The sequence below is a fragment of the Rhinopithecus bieti genome, unplaced genomic scaffold (genome assembly GCF_001698545.2).
Source record: "Rhinopithecus bieti isolate Rb0 unplaced genomic scaffold, ASM169854v2 scaffold_17939, whole genome shotgun sequence".
Lineage (NCBI taxonomy): Eukaryota > Metazoa > Chordata > Mammalia > Primates > Cercopithecidae > Rhinopithecus > Rhinopithecus bieti.
Window position 1 is genome coordinate 2,187,849 of NW_016809446.1, and position 25,026 is coordinate 2,212,874.

Sequence of the window (25,026 nt, forward strand, 5' to 3'; positions counted from 1 at the left end):
AACATTCTGAGACTGAGCAAACACATATAATATGTAAATCACAATTCTTAGTTTACCCTTCTAAAAACCAGTAAGATTTTAGACTTCCACATTTATTTATTATGAAAAGTAGTGATTCATTTCCTGTGGCAGCCAAATCTTTGATTTTGAACCTGAGGGGTTTTACGTTGATAAAAGATGATACTTGATTTTTATACAAATGTATCAGCTATATTCCTGAACATATGGCAAGAAACAGAGTTCATTTATTGCTTTGGTAAATATGAGGCTTTATTATAAACACATTGTGATTTCAAAATTTGTATCTCTTTACCTTCTGTTTCCTAATTAATGATTTATGGTGGTTAGCCATAGGGCTATGAAACAGACCATGTTCAAATCTTGAACATCTATTAGCTATATGATCCTTTTCTTCCTATTTCTTCATTTCCTAAAAATAAAGGGGAGGACAAAATTCCTGTATCATGAGTTAGTTATAAAAATTAAATGCAATAATGTTATAAAACAGTATGCAGTATAATGCTTAGAACATAGCATTCATTTAATAAATGGTAATAGTTGTTCGTTATTATTTTAATTAACTGAATGGTGGAAGTTTTCAGGAGCAGATATAAAAAATAAGTCTGACCTTTCCTCCTTTAGGTGGACATAATTTGGAACATTTTTAGGAAATTTTTAAGCCCCTTGATCTTTGAGTAACTCGATAGAATCAGCACTTGGAACAGAACCATAGGCATCATCTGACATAAAAAAAAACTTCTTTCCTTGTAAATGCCAATCTTGTCTTTCTGAAGAAAAATTAGCCCTTCATTCTTTCTTTTTTTCTCATTTATTAGCCTTTTTTTCTTCCTAATATGATATCCTTGTCCTATAAGTTTTCTAAAACCCTGAGTAACTTTTATTTGATTTAGCTCTAATATTCAGTCTATCCATCAGAACAGTTCTCTGATTGTTTTTTGTAGTTGTATGCTCTTTTAGATTCACTTTTTTTTAACTTAAAAATGTTTTTTCTATGGGTACATATTAGGTGTATATATTTATGGGATGCCTGTGATGATTTTTTAAATTGCTCTTTATTAGGAACCAGACCCACCCATAATCCTGCATTTCACTTGGGGTTTTCTGTTGTTTGTTTAGCATTAATAGTTGTCTTTCTTAACTACAAGCAATCCAATTTATTTTTCTCTTCTGTATCACACTTTCGAAATTCACTCTTTTGTGGGTAGCATCAATCAAAAAAGAATGACTTGTGCTGACCCAATTACACTTCCCACTCAAGATACTGGGTCTATAAAATAAGAAGTGATTTTTATAGTCTGTAAATACTTATGTCTCTGTTGTAGCTCCAGAGGTTAAAACTTGAGATAAAAATCTCAGTTTTATCTGTCATTTCTGTAACAGATCAAATTAATTATTTGAAGATAACAATCTCCTTGGCTTTGTCATACTTACCTATATTTTTAACAGTCACCCATGAGATGTATGGCATGCTGGCATAGCTTTCTCCAAAAGTCATACATCCTTCCCAATTATACTTGCAGCCAGTCTCCCCAGGGGTTATCAACAGCTGTAAATTAAGTCGTGATTTTTATTGGCAATCTTTTCAGTCCTGACTTTCCTTTTTAGAATTCATAACACATCATGCAGACTACAGTCTTTGCATAAAAATGTTTTTGGTTCTATGGTATAACTTAGTTCACAGTATGTGTTTTAGTTATAAAATGAACCAATTATATATAAACTCTGAAAATTTTCTGTTGAAGTCAGTGTAGATTACCTGAAAATAAGTTTTCTCAATCTTTAAAAATGCTTTTTTCATTATTAGGCCTCAAATATACCTTGTTCTAAAGTTCTTGAAACATGATTGATATATGGATTATATGTACATCTTAAAGGCTGTATTTATTAAAGGAATAATTCCAGCAGTTAGGATATTGAAAGGTATTTCCAAATGTGTTATCATTATAAAACCTGTGAATTAATTAGAGACTATATACATAGAATCCAAAAAGAATATTTTATCTACATTTTCCTTAAATGAGAGAACTATGTATAGAATCATTTTTTAAAAAACAAAATTTAAGCACTCAGCATTATTTTTTAAACCAGCAAAAAGAGAGTTTTGCTAGTCACTTGTAACATTCTTTCTATATTAAGGCTTATTCTATTTTTTAAAAAAGAGAGACTTACTTTGGTCTCAAGATTTCACAAAGCTAATTCCTTCATATCTAAGCAACATTATTCTTTCTTCTGTTCTTCTATCTATCCATCCGCCCAGTCATCATTTATTCAACAATTATCCACTGGGTCTCTACTATGTACCAAACATAAACAATCACATTTGGAAGTAAAGAAGAGCAAATAATAAATAATAAACATGGTACCTGTTCTAGACCTGGTTACTAGAAAATGAAATGGTTTAGCATTATTTATGTGTCTTATTTGTATAACAGATTTTTTATTTTATTTTTAATCAGGGTGTCCATGTGCAGGCTTGTTACAAGGGTATATTACGTGATGCTGAGGTTTGGGCTTATATTGATTCCATCACCCAAATAGTGAACATAGTTCCCAATAGGAAGTTTTTCAATCCTTCCCCCACTTTTGGAGTCCCCAGTGTCTATTGTTGCCATCTTTATGTCCGTGTGTACCCAGTGTTTAGTTCCCACTTATAAATGAGAACATGTGATATTTGGTTTTCTTATAACAGATATTTTTCTGTGACTATTATTAAGTTAGTTTTGGCTAAAGAGAGCTGTTCAATGAAAATCTCTTCTCATCTAAGTACACATCTCTATCATTGATTATAACCATTTATCATGTGTTCTTATTAAAAAGACTTTGAGTTTCTTATACATTTATACTTCTTTTTTTTATTTTCCTTTTACTTCATAGTTTGGTTTATTTTGTGCTTTTGTTTGTTTTCTTTCATGGCTAGAATTCTACCTTGTCAAAGATTCCTGCTTTACAGGGTAGCACAAAGTCCCCAAGATACAGCTCAGCCTGCCCTAGCACGACTAAAAGGGCTACATTTTCTGACAGTTTATTAATGCAGCCCACCTCAGCAGGCTCCACAGACCGTTTGCCATACTCAAAATCAGGGAACAAGGTAAGGCAGCAGGTCAATAAAAGGTGCAGAAAGAAATAGAATTTGGGAGATTATGTTATAGAACCTAATTCAGGAAGTGTATGAAAGCAAATACTTTACGTTCTGAAGTATTTGACACATAAACAGTAGGCCCTTTTAAAAACAGATGCAAATTTAAAATTTTGATAAATAGTATACCTATTTTTTAAATGTAGAAAATGTCTTTTTCTAGATATGCTTCCAATTATTAATTGATGGTTTGATTATCTGGTAAAATATCAAATGCAAACTAACAAAATATATTATATATAATATATAAGAAATAATATTGCACAGTACAATAATAACAAATTATATTGTATAGAATATAATAGACAATTGAAACTTAACATCATATACATCAGGGTTTAATACTATCTCTTGACACCTACCAACTCAATTGTCTTGAAACAATTATATAAACTCATTAAACCTGTTTCTTCAGCTTTAAAATGTGTATCATGTTCTGTGGTGAGAAACAAATCATAAAAGAATGTAAACTATAAAGAGTTCCTGTCACATGCACGCACAATATATGGTAGTGGTCATTGTTAGAAATATTATACATGCAGTGAGCTACTCTCAGTCCTTTCTGATTAATAAATTATCATGCTAATGAAGATTTTTCAATAAAATTAGTAATTTGCTGAAGATTGCTTGAGTACATTTATTTTACCCAATTATCATTTAGAACTTGAACTTCACACTCAGTTATCAGAACTCCAAAATAATGTATTTTTTTAAAACATCTAGGCAAATATGCACTCTTTCTAAGTTCTAAAGTAGAAATGCTTATAAATATATGAAATCCAGTAGTTTGTATTAAAAGAAATTCATCTATCAGCACAGGAGGAAAATAGCAAAATCAATATCACTTCGTATAAATTAAAGACTTACAAGAACCCAATGTCCTTTTTGTTTTCTCCAATCAGGATGGAGTAACCAAGAGCCCAGAAAAGCGCTCTTCTCTCCCAAGACCTTCCTCCATTCTTCCTCCTCGCCGAGGTGTATCAGGAGACAGAGATGAGAACTCCTTCTCTCTCAACAGTTCTATCTCTTCTTCAGCACGGCGGACCACCAGTAGGTTTATTTTGATTTGACTTCCTTTTGAAGCACTTTTTAAATCCTTTAAGTGGAATAGCACTTATATTTATATTTTAATTTGTAAAAATAAAACATGCATTAAGACTAGATTATATTTGCCCTAAGAATCAGAAAATCCAGAATGTAGATGGCCGCAAAATAGCTGTTTGAGTAAAAACAGTTGATAGAGGAAATGGTAACATATTACCCTATTATCTATGACTGAGATAAACTTATTTCTCTAAGAATATATTTTCCTTTTTGCTTCAAATTTAGCGCAAAAAAGGAAAATTCTAAAGAAGTGATCAATGTAGAAACCAAGTCAAGAATTTTTAAAAACATACATGTATAAAAGCTTAACACTTATTAGATTTCCAAGTCATAAAATCAAACTAGAAAATCAACAATCAAAACAGGATCCTGTTCAACTCGTTAAAAATTTGCATTCCAAATGAGATATAAATATAGTATAGTCTATGCAATAGTTTCAAATTATCTTGATTGATGGCCCATTCATGAACTGATTGGCAATTATAACAGTTTATATAATGCTCCAATCATTACACACTTATATGTTGCATTGTGGCAAACTATCTAGTAAAGCATGGATTCAAATTACTTCCATAAGTATTTTTCTGTTGCAACCAAAATAGCTACCACTTATTAAGCACATATAGATACTAAACTCTTAAGATACATTTTCACTAAATTTAATTAGCAAAACCAATGAGTAGGTATTAATAAACTCAATTCAATCTACTGATGAGAAAACTGACCTTTTAGAGAGGGTAACTTGTCCAGTGCTTCACAGCTAGTAAGTGGTTGAATTTGGTTTTCAGCCTGCTGATAACTTCACAGCCTGAAGTCTTAAAGTCTTTTCTATATTGATTTGGAAGAAATAGTACTAGAGAACTGCTCTGTAGAATTATTTGGAGAAGAGTGTCTGTGTCATTTAAAAACCATTTTAAAATGGTGGAAATTGCTACCACTATCACATTGTAGTTGGCTTCAACCCTTATTTTAATAATAATTGGCCCACTTAAATATGACTATTGGCATTTAAACAGTGTTTTGGCCTACAAGAAAAGTGTTTAATAAGAGTAATTGTGTCCAACATTATTTAGTTTCCTAGAGTATTAGCATCCTTTGAAATATGTGCTAAGAACACTGAAATCACAATAATTATTTTATCATAGCAAAAATAAATTATTTAAATGAATTAGCAGGGAGGGCATTTAAGATTTAGTACTTTCCAGGGAAGAGACTTCAAATATCTAGAGTTGAAATTGAACATCATTAATAACCCCAAGGGTGATGAGACAAAACAAAGATACCAAGAACTCTCCAAAAGAACATCTTGAATTATGCTTGTATTTGTTGCTATAAAAGCAAAATGGCACTTTCTCCATAAAGCTACTTCTTCAAACCACTGTGTTCTGCCTTTTAAAGTGTATCTATATATGAATTGATTCATTAAATGTTCAGCACCAATTCTATTTTGACTTTTTAAATTTACTGATGTTTACAAGCATTTTGCATTGTATTATTTGATAGTGAACATAACTGACACGTTGATCATTTTAAAACATAGGGTCTGTTTTACCTCTACATATCAATAGCTGAAAGGCATAAAGACGATTGGAAGAGCAAGCACTCTGCCCACTTCTACTTGCTTACCATCCCCTTAATGGTACACAGGGATATTCTAACATTTTGTGCAGCTATTGAAAAGATTTGAAGGAAACAATGTTGTGCAGGAAGCTCATCCGCCCAAGAGGAAGGAAATCCATTGTCATTGAGGAGTTGACAAGATAAATAAGAGCACAGTTTAATCAAGTAACTTGTAAATAAATATCTTAAAAGTTGTTTTAGATCTTGGATTTAACCTCTTCAAGTTCAGAGCAAATAGGAAACATTCAAATTTATTGTTTTGATGACAAGAACAAATTTATTACAATAAAAATTGATCATATATATTGAACAGCAGTGTGAAGGCCTTAATATTTGTAGTTTATCCTCTTTCTCCAGATGTAACACAAAACCTTCTTTTATGAAGCTTAAAGTGTTTTCTACAAGTATGGAAATGACTCCTCAGAAGTTTAGAAAAAATTATTTCATATAGTAAAAATTGTTATTCACATCCAGAATATTGCTTCAATTCAGTCTCCATGAAGTCAAAAAACCCCTCAGCACACTTTGATGAATTCTGAATTCAATACATTTTATTTTTTAAAAAATGTTGTCTACCTACTGTATTCAGCTCACATGAAAGTCACCAGGGCTAGATACAATGGCGAAAAATACAGGGACGATCCCTCTCCCCAGAAAATCTTAGCTATTCAAAACTGGTGAAGTAATAGAGAAAATATTTGAGAAAGAAAGAATGTTTCTCGCGAAAGTATTCAGACAGACTTAGAGACAGACATCTACATTGAAAACTTAGTCCATAACAAACCAGGACATGGAAGTTACAAAATGCCAAGTTGGATGTGGTTGTATCATCCTAGTCTTGAAATTCTTGTGAAAAGCAATAAAAATCACAAAACACATGCTAATTTCTCACTTGAGACTTCTCATATCCCATTTCATATTATCAGTTGAAGAGTCTTAACTATCTTGTGGCCTGTGTTAGAAGACCAAAAAGACACGGGGCACTTTCATTTGATACGTGAAAACTGTTCACTGAAAGAAGTACAATTGTTCTGTGTTTCTCCAGGAGATAGAACCTATAGCGACAGGTAGATTTACATTTTCCATAGATCACAATTGTCTAAAAAGCTCTCCTGAGCTCACATCTTGTAAATATTTAGGCAAAGATTATATGTCCACTTCTCAGAAAGAACTTCCTATATTTATGAGCAATTGCATTAGGTGACCTCTAAGATTCCTTTCACTTCAGTGGCTTTAAAATTGTTATATATTTATTCTCTACAAAATTTCAGAAGATTCATTGATTTTTTTACTTAATCGGCAGTAAAAAATGAAAATTATCCCTTTTCTATAAAATATGTTATAAAGGAAATTTGCATGCTTAGAAATGTAAATCCTCAGGGGCTAAATATTGTATCTGGCTTAGATGTTAGTAGCATCTGGGTGAATGAGCCTCAATATTCTCATTTCTTAGGAATAATAAGAGCTGCCCCTAACAACTGTATTTGCATGTTTGGTTATCAGTTGGTTAGTATTCACATAAGTGCTTTGAAATCTATAAGGTGTTGCATTCTTATTTCTATCATTCTCTCAGAAAAGTATTTGAAATGTCATTCAAAGCACATTCAAAAGATGAAAGAAACATAGTGTAGGAAAATGGGGGGTGGGTATAATAATAATAGGATGCTGAGCTCAATTTGAGGCAAAGAAATGCATCTCAGATCCTGTATAATTAACGGGGCCTTGGATTTAACACCAAACTGCCAAACTAGTGATGAAAACAGAGGAGAAAACACAGTCAGGTACGAGGCAATGGGAATATATTGGGACATCCCAAGTTTCTAAGGCAAGAAATAGACTTTTTTTGTTTGCTTGTTTGAAGCACTGAGATTATTTTCCTTATGAAAAAAATACATGATATAGTAGAGCAATGTCTGACAGCTTCCATAAACACATTTACACCTCATAGTGTTCCTCAATATAAGGATAGAATATTGAAATGCAGACCTTTCTATACGGACCGAAACTATGTGTCCTAAATGCATGGTTCTATATTGTATGTTCACCTGGATCCCAGAATGAATTCACTACATAGAGGAATGAATGATCTACATATCATTCAAGGAATCTTCAGTAAATATGGGTCTGCATACGACACTAAGTGTAAATTCTTTTCCAACTAAAGGCAGATCCATATGCCTTAATAGTCACACAAGTAGAAAATAGTTTTTGACACATTTATAATGAAAATTAAGGAGAACAAATCAGAAAAAAAAAAAAATCAGGTTTTTTTCTTCGTGTTGATAGCAATGCGTGTTCAAAAGAATGCCACTGAGTTATGCACCTGATTTCAGAAACGAGATTCTCAGCTTCTTGAGCACTATAGTGATCATTACAATAATTGTTTCTAAATACCTTAGAAATTAAACATATTATGACTTCTAACAATCTATGGGAAGAGGGATGTTTTGAGGAGAATTGTCTGACTCTGGTTTGGTTTTGGTCTTGCTTGTTAATACAGGGTCAGAGCCAATTCGCAGAGCAGGAAAAAGTGGTACCTCAACACCCACTACCCCTGGGTCTACTGCCATCACTCCTGGCACCCCACCAAGTTATTCTTCACGCACACCAGGCACTCCTGGAACCCCTAGCTATCCCAGGACCCCTCACACACCAGGAACCCCCAAGTCTGCCATCTTGGTGCCGAGTGAGAAGAAGGTCGCCATCATACGTACTCCTCCAAAATCTCCTGCGACTCCCAAACAGCTTCGGCTTATAAACCAACCACTGCCAGACCTGAAGAATGTCAAATCCAAAATCGGATCAACAGACAACATCAAATACCAGCCTAAAGGGGGGCAGGTAAGAATTGCATGAACACATTTGCTGCCAGAAATAATTATTACATTGCCTTTTCATGTTGAAAGCTAACATTTCTTAAAAGGGAAGCAGATGTGTTAAAGAGCTACTGGTTGCAATTTATTGCTAAGAGTTTGGACTTTAGGAAGATAGCATCTGAAATATAATGAAAATCACATGACATGCCCATTCCTTCTGTTTATTCTTGGGTAAAAATTTTTACCAACTTTTAGTTGATTGACTAACATTTTTTTTTCTGAATGTATCTCTATTGGTTTATGGTTTTTAACTTGAGATTAAAGTTATATTTCTGACATAAAATTGAGTTTTCTGTTTTAGATTCTGACCATGAGCTCATTTGGCTATCTTTTAGTGATTCCAATTTTATCTCCTTCTTCATTTCCCAAGGATTTCCTATGACATTTTCTACCATTCCCTCATGTTTACTCCAAAACAAGGATGTTTCACCGAGTTTCAGTTCTGGCTACTATTGCCTAAATGTTGCAAAGGGCAGGTATTCGTGTTAATAATAAAAGACACATGGTTCTGATGAATAAAATTGTAGACTTTTAACTTCTACTCAAGATTAATTGTATTAAATAGAGCTGTTAGTAAAGCTTACTTACTAACTCTTAACTTCAGCTCCCCAGAGCAAACATTCATATCTTTTCAAACTAGGGGACTTTGAGTTCTGTCTTGACGTGAACCTTGCTTATAACTATATGTTTGGACAAAGCAATTAGCCTGGAAGGAAATAATACAAATATTATTTAATGTTTATCTCATAATATTGATCTATTCAGGATAGTTTAACTTTTGTTATTGAAGAGATATAAAACAACATCTTTTTTTGAAAGAAAGAAAGATAAAAACAGTAACTCTGTACATAAACTTATAATGCCCTTTCAATATTCCAAGAAAGTCTTTTCTTTTAACGTCAATATTTTTTTCTGCCACTCTTTTCTTGTCTCTTGTATTTTGTGCCACTGCTTTCTGGTATCCCTCCTTCATGCCAAAGAAAATCTATTTTCAGGCAAGTTTAGAAAAAAGATCTTGCCAAAATGTAAAGCTATCAGGCACTCCTACTCAGCAATGAAGCAAAAATTCAGTGTTGCTCTTTCATTTAGCAACAAACTTCTTTGCCGTCTCATTATGGCTCTGTTCAGGAAAGCCCGGAGAGTTAAGAAAAATCAACCAATGGGGCAGGAGGGGAGAGGTCAATATGCCCTTTCAGAACAATGATAACATTCTATAATAATAGAGTCGTAGAAAGATACTTTTTCATAGACAGATGCTATGAAAACTAGAAGCTACAAGTAACATTTTTAAGCAAAAAGTAGAATTATAAGCCTATAATTCCTAAAAAACTCAAAGTATTCTTGCATTCATCAGCATTTTGCACATCCAAGAGAGGAAATATTTTGAGCTTTTTGGAAATATTAAAATGTTGCATCATCTTTATATTTATACATAAATAAATTAAAAGCATAAGGTGAATAAAATCAATTTAGTACCATTTGGAAAGTTCTGCATTTTAGCCTTGGACAAGCTGTCCTCTAAAATAAAGTAACTATTACATATATTTAAAATCAGTTCTTTTAAAATAAATATTCCCATGTCCTGTTACTCTTCTTAACTAGATGTGGGCTTTACTTACTTATATTCTGGAAAACATTGGTACTTAAAATAATTTGTTTCCTCTTAGAATCACAAGGAAATATAAATTATCTCCAAGATATTTTTTTGAAACTAAAAAAGTAATTAGAAGAGAAAAGTATTATTTTAAGTTGACATAGAAATTTTACATGTTTTTCTTCTAAGGACTCCTTAAGATAGGCACAAAGAATGGTTTTAGCCTCAGCTTTGCAGGAACTTCTAAGATTCAATCAATCCGAAAAACGTGAAGACGTCTGTTTTCTTTTTCTGATTCTTTATCATATCTGGTTTTGAGTATTTTTATGTCTTATTTAAATTGACTTCTACTATATTTGGTAATTCATAAAATTGATACAAAATATCTTATAGTTTTGAGCTGAACTAAAACTTCCTTAGAGATTATGGTGGTTAAGGGCTAGTAAATACATATGACACAAAATTACAGAAAGAACAAAATAGCTTCAAAATCACAGTGTCATTTGAAGCAAATCTGTTTTTCATCAGGCAAGTGTTATACCTGCTACAAAATTATCCTAGTTCAGCAATGATGACTTTGGAAAAAATCCACAACAGTGGAGTTATGAGGTGACTTTTTTGCAGAAGTAGGAGATATTTCCTCACCAAGATAAGAACCAGATGAAAGATATTTGCCTTCTATTTTGTGATAGATGGTATAAATTCACTTAAAGAGTAAAATGAATTGGGAAATAATAGCACATTGCAATAGAACTGTCTCTGTAGGAAAAACCTATCATTCAACACTTCAGCACTATCTCCTTAAAAGTCTCCTTACAGTGTATAATCTCAGATACAGGGAATGAGGAGAAGTTTTTTCCATACATGTAAAACTGGAGATCTTATAGAACAACTGAAGGAAAAGTATTTTAGGGCTTGTTTGAAATTATCAAAATGACATGTTAAAGACCCTTTATTAGATGATTGAGCATCTATACATGCACACTGTTGAAGAAATTGAAACCACTAGCACATTGTTCTCAATTGTAAATTGATTTTCCTAAGGCATTTGAATGGATAGTGGCCAACCCAGAAATATTTCAAAAGACAGAACAAGAGCTATGCTTTCTTCAGGGGCCAGGTTTTGTAATAGTGATATATGGTCTCTAGGAACTGAGAAAAATATTCATGCAATTCTTATTAATGAAGATGGGAGTAAATTTGAAGATGTAACTTTTAATTCCTCTGCACAGGGTCTATTGTGGTAAAATCTGAAGCAATTAGGTTGTATACAAATGATTTAATTATGACAACTTTATTATTGGGGTTTTATTTGTGTTTGTTGTTGTTATTTTTGAGATGGAGTCTCTCTCTATCGCCAGGCTGGACTGCAGTGGCACGATCTCGGCTCACTGCAACCTCTGCCTCCTGCGTTCAAGTGATTCTCCTGCCTCAGTCTCCCGAGTAGCTGGGACTACAGGCGTGTGCCACCACGCCCAGCTAATTTTTGTATTTTTAGTAGAGACGGGGTTTCATCATGTTGGCCAGGCTGGCCTCAATCTCTTGACCTCGTGATCCACCTGCCTCAGCCTCCCAAAGTGCTGGGATTATAGGCATGAGCCACCGCGCCCAGTCTATTGGGGTTTTAAAATGTGTGCAATCTCTAAGAATTGGGAGAGGAAATCTATAATAAAGATATATGCATCTTAGGAACTCAACAGCTTCCCAAATTATTTGCCTCCAGTTTGAACATTTATTGTCCTTCTTTTTGTACAGGTTTTGTGCTTACAGCAGTTATCTCTTCTGTTAAGGTCCAATTTCTGTTGGCAGAGGGGCTCAGCTCAGTGAGGCAAGTCAATGCCTAATGGAATAGATAAGCTAGCTGAAGATACGAGGAGCTTTACAGAAGGCAATAAAGCTAATCTTTTCAGCTAAAACAGATTCATTCCATTGGAAAGAATATGGGCAATCATGGATTCAGTGTAGACAATTAGCTTGATTGATTTAACTCAAGGCATAGGGAAGACCATCTTATTAAGTGTATTAATTTGAAACTGCTCTGTGTAGTTAGCTCCCCAATCTACATTAAATCTAAGTTTTAGAATAAATAATGTTAGCTTTTGAAGAACACAGCTGCTTCAGTTAAACAAAGGTAGGAAAACAAGCAATTTCTCTAAACATGTAGCATAAAAAAATTTAGGCAACAACTCAAGGAATAGTGCTTTTTACCTTTTCTATCTAATAATCAGGTTTTAAAATAGTTACTTAGATATATATGGAATGCTCCTACATGTTTTGACAGACTATTTTGCTTTTCTCATTGTGAAGAAAGTGTGCAAGATGAGTATAAGGCCAGGTGTGCAGTGGCTCACATGCCTGTTAATCGCCACTTTGGGAGGCGCGGAGGTGGAGTGGGTCACCTGGAGGTCAGGAGTTCGAGGGACGCAGCCTGCGGGCAAGCGATGTGAAACCACCGTTCTAGTAAAAATACAAAAAAAAAAAAAAAAAGAAGACGGCGTGGTTGGCGGGGCACCCTGTGTCCCGACTACTTGGTGGGGCTGAGGCGATCGAGAATCGCGTTGACCTGGGAGGCGGCCACGGTGTGCAGTGAGCCAAGACCGACGCATTCGCACTCAAGGGGCCTGGGGCAACAAGGAATGAACTCTGTCTCAGAAAAAAAAAAAAAGAGAAAAAGAATATAAAAATCTAACAAGCGCCAAAGTTATATGCCCTTGGTAGATAATTGAAAGCTTACAAAGAAGTGGCTTCACCCAGATGTTGTTTTCATTTACTGGCTTACATTGGATAGGGATAGAGCGTGATTCTCTGCAACGGCCGATGTCTCGTGGATCTGGATTGATGTGCCTGCTGAATTATGTGCTTATTGCTCCATTAATGGCCCTACTAGTCGTCAGTTTTCAGGTCTAGCTAGGCTACAAAGGATGGGCATCCACTCAGTGCACACGTCACTCCTTTTTAAAGAACAAAACGGACGGGGGTACTCACCGCTCTCCTCATATATAAAGACTCTCTCGCTCACATTGTGCTCGCGTCATTGCCTTTCCCAATCAGCATGCCTGCCATCTTCTTGTAAAAACCATGGTTCTCGTTTTAGACTAAATTACTAACACGAGACCTGTAAAACATTACGACTTACAGTTCGTAGAAATAATAGCAATCTTAGCTTTCGCTATTTCCCGATTCTATCATCGGGATCTATCTAACACTAAAGGGGCATATTAGACACGCCATTCAGAGATATCATCTCCTTCTGTGACATCCAACCCTCACACTTTTCCCACAGAGTACGAAACAGAAACTCTCTCACACCTTAACCACTCTTCACTATAGGACCATCTAACATATCCACTCCCTTCCCGATGGCTGAGCTATGAATCCAGCAGTCGTATACTTTGTCTTTAATGAACTAACTTAGTCACTCGTTATGCAAGTATGTAATTTTGTATACCTTAGTCTTATTTTGTCTTGGCTACTTACCTTTCATTATCGTAACATGAAAATAAATGGGTACATTTTACTTTAACACGTGCTTCTCCAGCCTAGATTTTTTCTCCAACATCAGGGATTGGAAATTTGCAAGCTTATGAACTTTCGTAACTAATATTTTCATGAAATTATTAATGCAATAGCATGTACTTATAGTTGCATACATATTACAAATACGTGTTATATTCAATACACTTACATTAATTCTGTAGGAAAGCCATCCCGGCGTGGTGTTGATTTTTTGGTGATATTGTTTTGTTTCTCCTCATACAAGTTATTTTTTAAATAATTCTAAAATTAAGGTTTTAAAATAGAAGCTAGTTAGCTTTTTAATTTCTATGGATAATATAAAGAATCAATTATGAAATATTAATTATCGTATCAATCTTAGCATCTTAAAAATAGCATGGGGAGTTGTCTTCTATTTCTTTGGTAACTCCAGAAATACAAAGTTTTACCTTTCTTTACTTGACCATTGATTCAACAAATATTTATTGAGCACCTACTACACCATGCTATGTTCTACATACTGAAATATAACAATGAACAAAACAGATTTCTTAAATTCTTGCCATCATGGAATTTACATTCTAGGAGGAAAGGTGAGCAAAAAAAAAAGTGATATAAGAAAAATATGTAAAAAAGTGCTAAGTATGAAGGATAAAAATAAAGATAAGAAAGAGGCTCAGGATATGTTAAGAGGAAATTGCGTTTCTGATAGGATGACTAGGAAAGGCCTGAGAAGGTGATATTTGAATAGAAGCTCCAAGGAAGTAAAGGAGTAAGCCATACAGATAACTAGGTAATGAGCCTTTCAGGCAAAGGGAACCACACATTCAAAGACCCTGAGGTAGAAGCAGGCCTTGCATGTTCTAGGAACAGCAAGGACATCAGTGTGACTGATGCCACATACATCTTTGAGTATAGAAAGTTTATGCTATTATTACATTTTTTAAGTATTATTACATCTATTCAAATAACAGGACTTTCATATTGCTAAACCAAAAATCTAAGAGTCAACTTTTCCTCTCACTTTCTCTCATCCCATATCCTAACCATCTTTAAGTGCTAATGATTTTGTGCCCTGAATAGCTCTTAAATCTGCCCATTTCACTCAGTCTGCTCTGCACTATGTTAGCCTAAGCAGTGCTCTCTTGTTGATATTGCCACAATGGTTATTAATTTTTGGTTTACTTACACCTGTTGTTTGCTCTATCTGATGTACTCTCTATATTGTAACCAAACTTTCTCACCATATTTTTCATTAAATATTCCATTGTATAATTAGTTATTTAATGTCTATCTTGTTTCACTTACTAGACCATAAGCTCCATGAAGTCAGAGATGAGGTCCATTTTGTCCATAATGTCCCATACATAGTAGGTGCTCAATAAATATTTATGCAATGAAAATCAAATGAATGTATTATGCCATATTCATGGAGAAGTGCATTACTTTAGTGACACTGTTGAATGATTATGAATGTTTTATGTCATGACAATTATTATCCAGAGAAACTTTCCATGTTTGTCTAAACCAAGCTTGTCCAACCTGTGGCCCTGGGAGCTACATGTGGCACAGGATGACTTTGAATGTGGCCCGACACAAATTCATAAACTTTTTAAAAACATTTTGAGATTTTTGCGACTTTTTTAGCTCATCTGCTATTATTAGTTTCAGTGTATTTTGTGTGTGGCTCAAGACAATTCTTTTTCTTCCAATGTGACCCAGGGAAGCCAAAAGATTGGACACCCTTGGTCTAAAAGAATATTGAAAAATAATACATCAAATAGAATATTGGATTTAAGAGCTGAGTTAGTGGTCCAGCTCTTCTGTTAAAGTATTGCATTACCTTCAGTACTGATTTTTTTTTTTGTCCTTATCTGTAGACCGGAAGCAACAAAATCATGCTTATTTTTGTATATTGCACCATTTCATATAAATAGACTCTTAAGTCATTTTAAACTCTCACATACATGGTACTACTTGGAGCATGATAGTAGTTATGCATTACAGCTCATCAAAAAAACATTCATTTAGGTATTCTAATATATTCCATATGTGTTTGTACCACAAGGGCAAGCTGAAAATGAGTAAAAGAGCAGTGTTTCTGAAATAGAAGACAGGTGTAACGAGGGAAGAAGGAGCCATAGAGAGGGAGGAAGAAGGAAATAAAATTAGTAAAATGTGAGGTGGAATCTTTTTAAATATACTTTTATAAAGTTTTAGGCATTATCTGTATTAGTCGGTTCTCACATTGCTATAAAGAACTACCCAAGACTGGGTAATTAATGAAGAAAAGAGGTTTAATTGACTCACAGTTCCTCAGGCTTAACAGGGAGCATGACGGAGAGGCCTCAGGAAACTTAAAATCATGGCAGAATACAAACTTCCACTCTCTCTCCTGCCACCATGTGAAGAAGGTTCCTGCTTTAAGGGGAAGCAGTTCCACACACTTTTAAATCATCAGATCTTGTGAGAACTCACTCACTGTCAATCTGTCCCCATGATCCAATCACCTCCTACCAGGTCCCTCCTCCAATTCAACATGAGATTTGGGCAGGGACACAAATCCAAACCATATTGTTACCCTCAGATCATTTTTAGGCCCTTTAAATGCTAATTACATAGTTTACTTTCAATTTTATATTTAAGAAAATGGATTAATTCTGGAAGCAACTAATATAGTGAAACAGGATTTTCCCTCATTATATGAAATTATAATAATGGTTACCACTGTGAAGGTCTACTGTGTGCTATTACCATGTAAGCATGTTTATAACATATAAGATGAAGAGAGAAAGATTGCAATGAGTTTTCTTTCTCATTCACATATTTATTCTTTCATCAAACATTTATTAAGCTTGCTGGGCACTAAATGACAAAAGAGGAATGGGAGACAATGAGGCATGGTCTCTGCAACCTAGGCAAAAGGGAGGTTTTTTGTTTTTTGTTTTGTTTCTTGTCCTCCTCTAATGTCTTCCCTTTATTTAATTTTAAGTTTTTTCCAAGCCATTTCTTCCCATCTTCTGAGAGCTACAATAAGGGCTAAATAAGAGGAATCATAAAATGCCCTATGAACTTTTAAAAATACTGTTGGTCAACCCAGCATAAATAAATTTATTACGAGGCTTTTGTTTGTTTTGTTTTGTTTTTTTGATATCAAAGTCATCATTATATCAGAGTGAAAGCTCCCTAAGATCAGGACTCTGTCTTTATGCAACAGAATTTTGTAACTATAATTCAAATGTCTTTTGTGGAGTAATGAAAAGGTTTAGAGTTACGTTGAGTAAATATTAATTTTTAAAAATTATGAGAATATTACCACTTTGGGTTTGCAAAGTTGAGGCCTGTTGAGCCTTTTTATCTATGGTTCATTCACAAGCCAAACAAAGACATAGGAACTAATGAGGTTATTTTCAAATAACTGAGCAGAGTATTTAAAAGTTATTTTCTTCACTGATTTGGCCCACTATTCCTTAGAATTTCTTAAAAATTTAAACAAGAACAAACTTTAATGTCAAAAAATTATAGTATACAAATTTGAAAAAGTTCATTAGCTGTTCATTTTCATGAATCATAATGACTGTTATACTCATACTGTTTCTTCCAGTGCCCATTGAGAGACCACTTACAAATACTTAATGATGGGTCTAGTGACTAAACTCATTAATGTCTATTCCACTAAAACGTTCTTTCCAAATTATTCAGCATTATCCATTCACCCAGGGTTTTTCAGTGTGGTTCTGCTTTCTGTGCCATGTGACACAGCTTGCATAGGAAAATTGGTCTCTCCAACTTTTCTTTTAGAGTTTTGTGGAATTGTGCATTTTGACATAAACTGTTATTTCTTCCTAAATGTGTATTTAAATATACATATTGTTTATAATGCATATAAAGAATTTTAAAGAAACTTTGTTCAATGTAGGCAGGAATGGTTATAATTCTGATTATAATATTTGCATACATTTTAACCAGAGTGCAAAGTTTTTAACAGATGAATCTCTGAAGAACATCATGTGTGCCAGAGAACTTTCAATCTTCAGGACTATCTGATGTAGTCATAGTTTGTTTTAGTATAGGATACCTGAGGATTTTACAGAGGCCAGATAGTTTTCGTTAAAATGAATATTATGAAATAAAAAATACTTTTGAAAGAGGGTATTTTCATAATGCAAGAACAAAGGAGGGCTTAATTTTATGTCATCCTGAGAAATGAGGGAAACTCAAAGGAGAAATTTAATCCCTTGCAAGGTTAAAGGGAAGTCAGTTGAGTGCCACTGTTCACTCCCCTTTCTCAAAAACATTCTTTCTGATACAACTTAGATGGAGGAAAAGAGAAATGGTATTGCAACCTAGGTTCATACCTAATGGATGCCTGAGGGGATCTAGACAAATCCAAATTATTTGACTCCTAGTCACCCTCCACATCTCACCACCTTGAGCTGGCATGTGGATCTTTTGATAAAGAGAGCAGCGTCATAGAGTGTCAATTTAAAAAAAAAAAATCAAAATCTCATTGCTCAAGAAATTCGAGTTGACATTGGGATGAATGCCTCCAACTTACAAACTGTTTTACTAAAAAGTGTACATTGAGAATGTATTTTCTTTCATTTTACATGTTTCTTAGAGATTTTTTTTCTTGTCTGCAGGCATATCCTGCATTTTCTGTTTCAGTCCTTTCCTAGAGCAACCCTATTTTACGGGAACAGGTATTAATGTATTGAAAGGAATAGTTAAATATATGCAGAGAGAGAGAGCACTGTGGCAGATCACTTCAATTAAACCATCGTGATAAAATCCAAGTAAAGTCACACAAAGAATATCCAGAAAGAAATTGCAATATTCTTCTCTATCATAGTGGAAGAATAGAAAGAATTAGTCAAAATTAAAATAAAGCAATTCTGATGAATTTTCTTATGTCATTAACCTATGCTTATACAACTCTTCATGCTGTATGACCCCTATGTGAATGGAAAGCCAACTATTTGTGCAAATAAATCACCAATGTTTGCATAAAATTCCTGAGACTAGAATCCTTTTTTGCAAGCTCCCACTGGAGGTATTGATTGCACCAAACCTTGAAGAATAATCTGTTACAGACTCAACTTGGAATGAGAGCACCCTAGGGAGAGATAATAACAAAACGCAGGGATGAACTTTAAATGTAAACACAGTCCTTAAAGTATAGAATGTAGCAGAGTCTGGCCAAAATGTAAAGTAACATAGAAGTCTGAAGAATCGGAATTGCTGAGACCTCTGGCTGCCTCGCTAAGAAGTTTTGATGTATTTAATAAGAAATAGAGCACTTGGGGGAATTTTTGAATAGGGGAGAGCTATAGGAAGATGACCCACTTGATTAATCTATTTTTCACTTCTGCTATGAAGTATGTAGGAAAAAAGATTGTCACACTCTTTCAAATACCCTACTTTGTATTAATAGTGCAAGTAAAAATTTTACTTGAAATAGGCCGGGCGCAGCAGCTCACGCCTGTAATCCCAGCACTTTGGGAGGCTGAGGCGGGCAGATCACGAGGTCAGGAGATGGAGACCATCCTGGCTAACACGGTGAAACTTCATCTCTACCAAAAATACAAAAAATTACCTGGGCGTGGTGACGGGCGCCTGTAGTCCCAGCTACTCAGGAAGCTGAAGGAGGAGAATGGCGTGAACCCGGAAGGCGGAGCTTGCAATGAGTGGAGATCGTGCCACTGCACTCCAGCCTGGGCGACAGAGCGAGACTCTGTCTCAAAAAAAAAAAAAGTTCTTGAAATAAATTGGCAGAGATTAAAATGTGATTTAGAGAAAATTTTGAGCAATTATTATTCAGATTTTTTCCTTCATATCATGAGCACAGAAAATTAGTTTTTTTGTTAAATAGAAGTTAATTTTTTTTCTAGACAATCTCTAAGATGTTAAAATAATTTTCCCTTGACATAGGTTTTAGGAAAACAAATGTTTTCTAAAACTGAAAATCCCTTCCCAAAGAAATAAATATTTATTTAGATTTATCCATAGAACCCAGAGTTAAAACTGTAACTCTTGTTGTTGTTTTTTTGTTCGTTTTTTGTTTTTTGGTTTTTTTTTTTAAAGCTGATCTAAAATATGACCTTCTCCTTCACAGCAGCCATGTGTTTTTCTATTTTATGAAATGGTTTCTGAGGCCTGCTGTTGTTTGTGGAATGAACTCTAAGATGCTAATTATTTGTAATTGACCCTAGAGATCTTTGGTGTGAAGTAATTTGTAAATTTGCTCCGGCATAAATGTGAGTCACGTGGAATAGGCGAACATTCAGGTGCAAGTTGTCAAACTAGAGTGTAACTTTTCATAAGCAGTAAGTGTCCACTATCCAAAGAGGTTTATGCTTCTTTCTACCCTACCATTAAGCACGATGGAAAACAAAAGTCTAGAGAGGCCAGTTACATTTATTCTGTCATAATTCACCTCATTTTAGACCAAAAAAATATAATATAAACCTATTGCAATATGGAAATACTTAAAGAAAGTGCCAGTAATGCATGTGAAAGGATAGGATTGTTTCATATTACAAGCTGAGCAGACATAGGTGGAGAAAGTCTACCTGCAAGAGAGGCAAGCAGTTTTTTTTGATAGAATACCTGTGATTTTCTAGAAAATCTGGGTAAAATCAACAGAAATCAGATTTTAAGTTGTAGGACTTTAAGATTCTAAATAATCTCTCAATAATGCTGGCAATGTGATCATTTAGGATTGAATCATTTGTTTTGGAAATCATAAAAATGGTCAAACAGTTGATTAAATGTTAATGTCAAACAGATTTATGCAACTGAATTTAGAATTTCCATTTTTGTAACAAGTGAATCAGATTTCATGTTTGGCTTGTGATCACTTGGCAATGAGTCACTAGATTGGTACTCTAATGATCTCTAAATTAAATTTTTTAAACATAGTATGAAATCCTGTATATTCTCAAGGATCAGTAAAATAGCTCACATCATGTCTATGTCATTGCCAAAATAATTAGATATTTATTGAGAATCCTTTAAAGTATTATTATTATAAACAATAAGTCAAAATTATTTGCTTTCTCCCATCCAAGTGGTAATCAAGCCCGACCCTGCTTAAATTCCAAGACTAGATGGGAATGGGCACATTTATGGTGATATGGTCATAAATAAAATGATTTGCCTTCAACTTCAGAAAATAATTTCTCTATGAGGTTTTACATGTAATGGTCTTTATTGGTTTAAAACTATCTCCATCTTATATGAAACATTTATAGTGCAACTACACTTATTGTTAGTTACAGACTCTATGAATATCTTCAACCCTGTTTAAGTTGCAGCTTTTATTATGCCCTAAAGATTAGCCCAATAATTCTGTCTTCTGAATTCAAATTTTGACAAGAGGCTTTCCCCGTGGGTTGCTGATGAGAGTTGTCAATGATATTTCCCTGCAAGGGACAAGCTATCTTGTTAGGCAGGCACTGTGAATTAAGCTTTGCCTAGTTAAAAATAGTCAAGATTCAACGTCTTTTCGAATTTTTTATTCTTTTTTGGAAATACCAAAAGACGTGTTAATATTCTTGCAGGTGGGTGGCTGTGTATCTAGGGTAAATTTATTTAGAGTTTTTAAATAAGAGGATAAACTGTCCCCTAAAGCATTGAAAATGTTATTTTTTTTTCTTTAACTATTGCAGAGGTGGGAAAGAGAAGAGAGTAGAAGTAACCAAAGTAAAACAAAATGAACAAATAACAATAACACAAATAAAGCTTTCTTTCCATGCTTTGATTGCTTTTTTTGTCCTCCAAAAGATGCAAGGTTCAAAAGACATATGAAATAAGTCATGAAAGTTGTAACATTGTACATTAAACCAGAGTAATGTCCTTCCAGATCTGGATCTGCTGTTGTCTTCAAGATGAATGTTTGACTTCCCAGAAATACAAATAAAACACCTAACCTCAAATCTGCTGGCCTCAATCAAGGCCTGACCTATGTCTGTATGACCTAGTTACAGGTCAGCTGACCAATAGGTTTTCTTGCCTCTAAAAATGGAAATAATGCTTCCATATGATCATTCATGGAAAATGACTGCTCTTGAGAAGTTGCCAGAAAGGGGCCTTCAGGAGGCCACTGAACCAAACCTGCAAGGGAATTGTGAAACCCAAACTTTCTTTGTTGACCCTCCTGGGAAACCGGGGGTTCTTACCCTAGATGAATGAGAACTCTGATGTAGAACATTCACCATGTGTGAGCCCCATTTGTGCTGTGTGGACCAACAGAACATTCAAGTGTGGGATAATTGTGATGGCTGACTCTGATGGGGTGAGGGAATGGCATATTCTCTAGGGTCCTGTGCTGAACAAGATTTAGTGTTAACCACTATTGACCCTTAACTAGAGTGAGCCTGAGTCCCAGTGTTGCTGACAACATTCGTAGCCTCCCCATCACAGATGATTCAAGTTTTATTTTTCAATCTGTACAACTGTTTCCAGATCATACCTAAGTACAGTGGAATTTCGAAGCCTCTCTTGCATTTGACCCTTGAGGGTGCAGAAGAATAGGGGCTCAGATTTACATGACAGAACTGTTCTTCAGTTCCAGAGTGAGATTTTCTCTTAAATGAATGTGTAGGTGGAAGGGAATCTAAAGCCTCTTTGATGCTACCCATTCTGGTTCCCCTTATCCAGCATCTTGATAGAAAAGTGCACAGTGAAGTTACCTCCAATTCCTTTTAGGTTAGGATTTTAAACAAGAAGATCGATTTTAGCAAAGTTCAGTCCAGATGTGGTTCCAAGGATAACATCAAACATTCGGCTGGGGGCGGAAATGTAAGTAGAAGTGCCTGTTAGAAAGCTGTCCTGATTGCGTGGAGCCACCTGCACAGCCAGCACCCTGCCTTCTTTCCCACCTCTTTCCAACACACTGCTCCTTTCTCACTGCTGTTCCACATGTCTCCCTGGTATGATAGCTTGTAGTCTTGCATTTTCAGTGATGGACTTCCCATCCTTCCCTGTAAGATCATCAGGGAATTTCTTGCTTTGATTTGGGAAAGAAAACCTCGATGGAATGCACCATGGTTTTCTGGAGAATGGCAAAACCACTTCACTTGCCAACTTTGTTGCTGACCTTCTTGTCTTCAATGTATTTTCTCACATTGTTTCTACTCCACTGCAAAAGTCAGCTGGGCACATATTTTTCTAGCTCCATGTACATTACCCATGCGGCAAAGACTGATATACTTGTAAATGCCCAAAGTATGTAATGTCAATCTTCAGTGGTTCATTATTCATGAAAGTAAGGGTATCATTTAGAATAATACAAAACTAGTGGAGCATGGTTCATCTATAATTCAAAGTGAAAGGATTCAAGTCCAGTGTACACTTTAGTTTGATGGGATTTTTTTTCCTGTCTCTTTCATTTAGTGTAAATAATATCCTGGGAGAGGAAGGGAATGATGATTCCATGTTTTTTAAGTGTGGTTGAGGCAGAGTTGAAATGGTCAATCTCAAGCTAAAGGAAGCATGGTTCTTTATAAAATAAGAATAGTTTTTCAAAGGTGATCAGGCTAACTATATTCTACAGATCCTATCTCTTTGAACTTCAGTTTCTGATCATCCGTTACTCAAGTAATTTACAAGGTGTTGAGTCTAGAATCTCACCTGTCTAGTAACTCTTGGCTACTTGCTTCCCAACTGGGCAGAAGTAGAATCAAGCAGTGAAAGAGAGAGTGAGAGAGAGAGAGAGAGAGAGACAAGCAAGTGCCTTCTACAAGCAGCTGTTGCCTGATAATCAAAGTAGCTTCACTGAGCTTAAAACTGTCACTGTCATTGAGAGTCCATAGCAATGTTTGCTGGCCCACTTCAAGTATGCTAGGCTAAGCCTCAGGGTTAATCTTTACATTTCTGTGGTTGCCACTCTTCCTTATTCCCCAGACTATAAGTATATACCATGTGGTACTTTCATGAAAGTAGCCCCAGTCCTGGTAATTACCTTGAGGATATCAGAGGATGAACCCAGCTATCCTTTACACAGGTGCTGCTGGACAAAACACCTAAGTGGAAAAGGATAAACTAGGATAATTAAAGATCTTAAAGTAAGTAGAGGAGCTTTATCTCCCAAAACAATAGTCTTAAATTTTCCTCTAGGAAAGAATCCCTTGTTTAAATATGCAGACATCCTGGCCCTGTCCTTATGATGCCTGTGATTCAGTAATTCCCAAGTACTCTCGTGCAGATGGCAATGGACCAAACTTGGAGAAGCACTGCTTCAAATATTGGGAGAGGAAATATTTTCAGTAAAACACAGAAGAAAAAACCTGTTGCTATCATTTTATAATTTGGTATGAAAGAAAAATTTCATCTAGCTAAGATAAGACAATGTGAAAACAACTTAGAAAAGCACATTCAGAACTTCTTGTATCTTAAAACAATGTTGGTCTTCTTGTAACTATGAGCAACATTGGTCACTTTTATGTAAAAATCACTTTATAAAGAATAATGCATCTCTTCTCTTGGCTCTTTGCTTATGGAAAGGTTTAACACAGTGTTGCTTAGTTCTCTGAGTGGAAGCTTGCCTTGTTAATATGTTTCTATCCTCCTGTGTCATAATCTGCTTTCAACTAATAAAATCTTCTATTCTAGGGTTTTCTTTCACTTGGGTTCTTCTTTCCAATCCAAACATGTGGGAGAATATATGGGAAAATATGTCTTCCTGTGTTTGTGTGTGTACTTCAGTTTGGGTTTCTAGCTATGTTGTTGCATGTTGTGACTTTGGGTATGTTTCTAAATTTTATGTATGAGCTTGGGTTTTTGTCAATGTTTGAACTATTTTAAGCATGTCTTATGTGGTTCACATAGGTACAAATTGTTACCAAGAAAATAGACCTAAGCCATGTGACATCCAAATGTGGCTCTCTGAAGAACATCCGCCACAGGCCAGGTAAATAAATAATTTTTAGTAGTTTGAGAAATATTTAATTGGAATCAAGAAATATTCCAATTTTTTTGGTTGGATGAGAAAATTTGTTGTTGTTGTTGTTGTTGTTGCAAAATACCTAATTGGAAGGATGTTTTAAAATCTGGATACTTCACATTTTTATTAATAGAAACTAAAATTGAAAATTTCAAGGCATCTTCATTGGGGAAAAGTGAACCCAATCATACAATGAAGAGGACACATTTTAATTAAAATTAAAAGGTACATAAGA

The 25,026-nt window shown here is 34.8% G+C and overlaps 1 protein-coding gene across 15 annotated transcripts in view; it reads left to right on the forward strand.

Annotated features, from left to right (window-relative positions):
- MAP2 (microtubule associated protein 2) overlaps window positions 1-25,026 on the forward strand; it is a 321,080-nt gene that overhangs the window by 287,386 nt on the left and 8,668 nt on the right. For 7 of the 15 annotated variants that reach the window (XM_017889382.1, XM_017889384.1, XM_017889387.1 and 4 more), the window contains 5 exons: window positions 2,939-3,109; window positions 4,060-4,207; window positions 8,382-8,722; window positions 22,556-22,648; window positions 24,677-24,758. In XM_017889382.1, the coding sequence (XP_017744871.1) occupies window positions 2,939-3,109; window positions 4,060-4,207; window positions 8,382-8,722; window positions 22,556-22,648; window positions 24,677-24,758 (835 nt within the window). The remainder of the gene's footprint in view (window positions 1-2,938; window positions 3,110-4,059; window positions 4,208-8,381; window positions 8,723-22,555; window positions 22,649-24,676; window positions 24,759-25,026) is intronic. The other 8 variants (XM_017889383.1, XM_017889391.1, XM_017889389.1 and 5 more) reach the window with 2 other exon arrangements.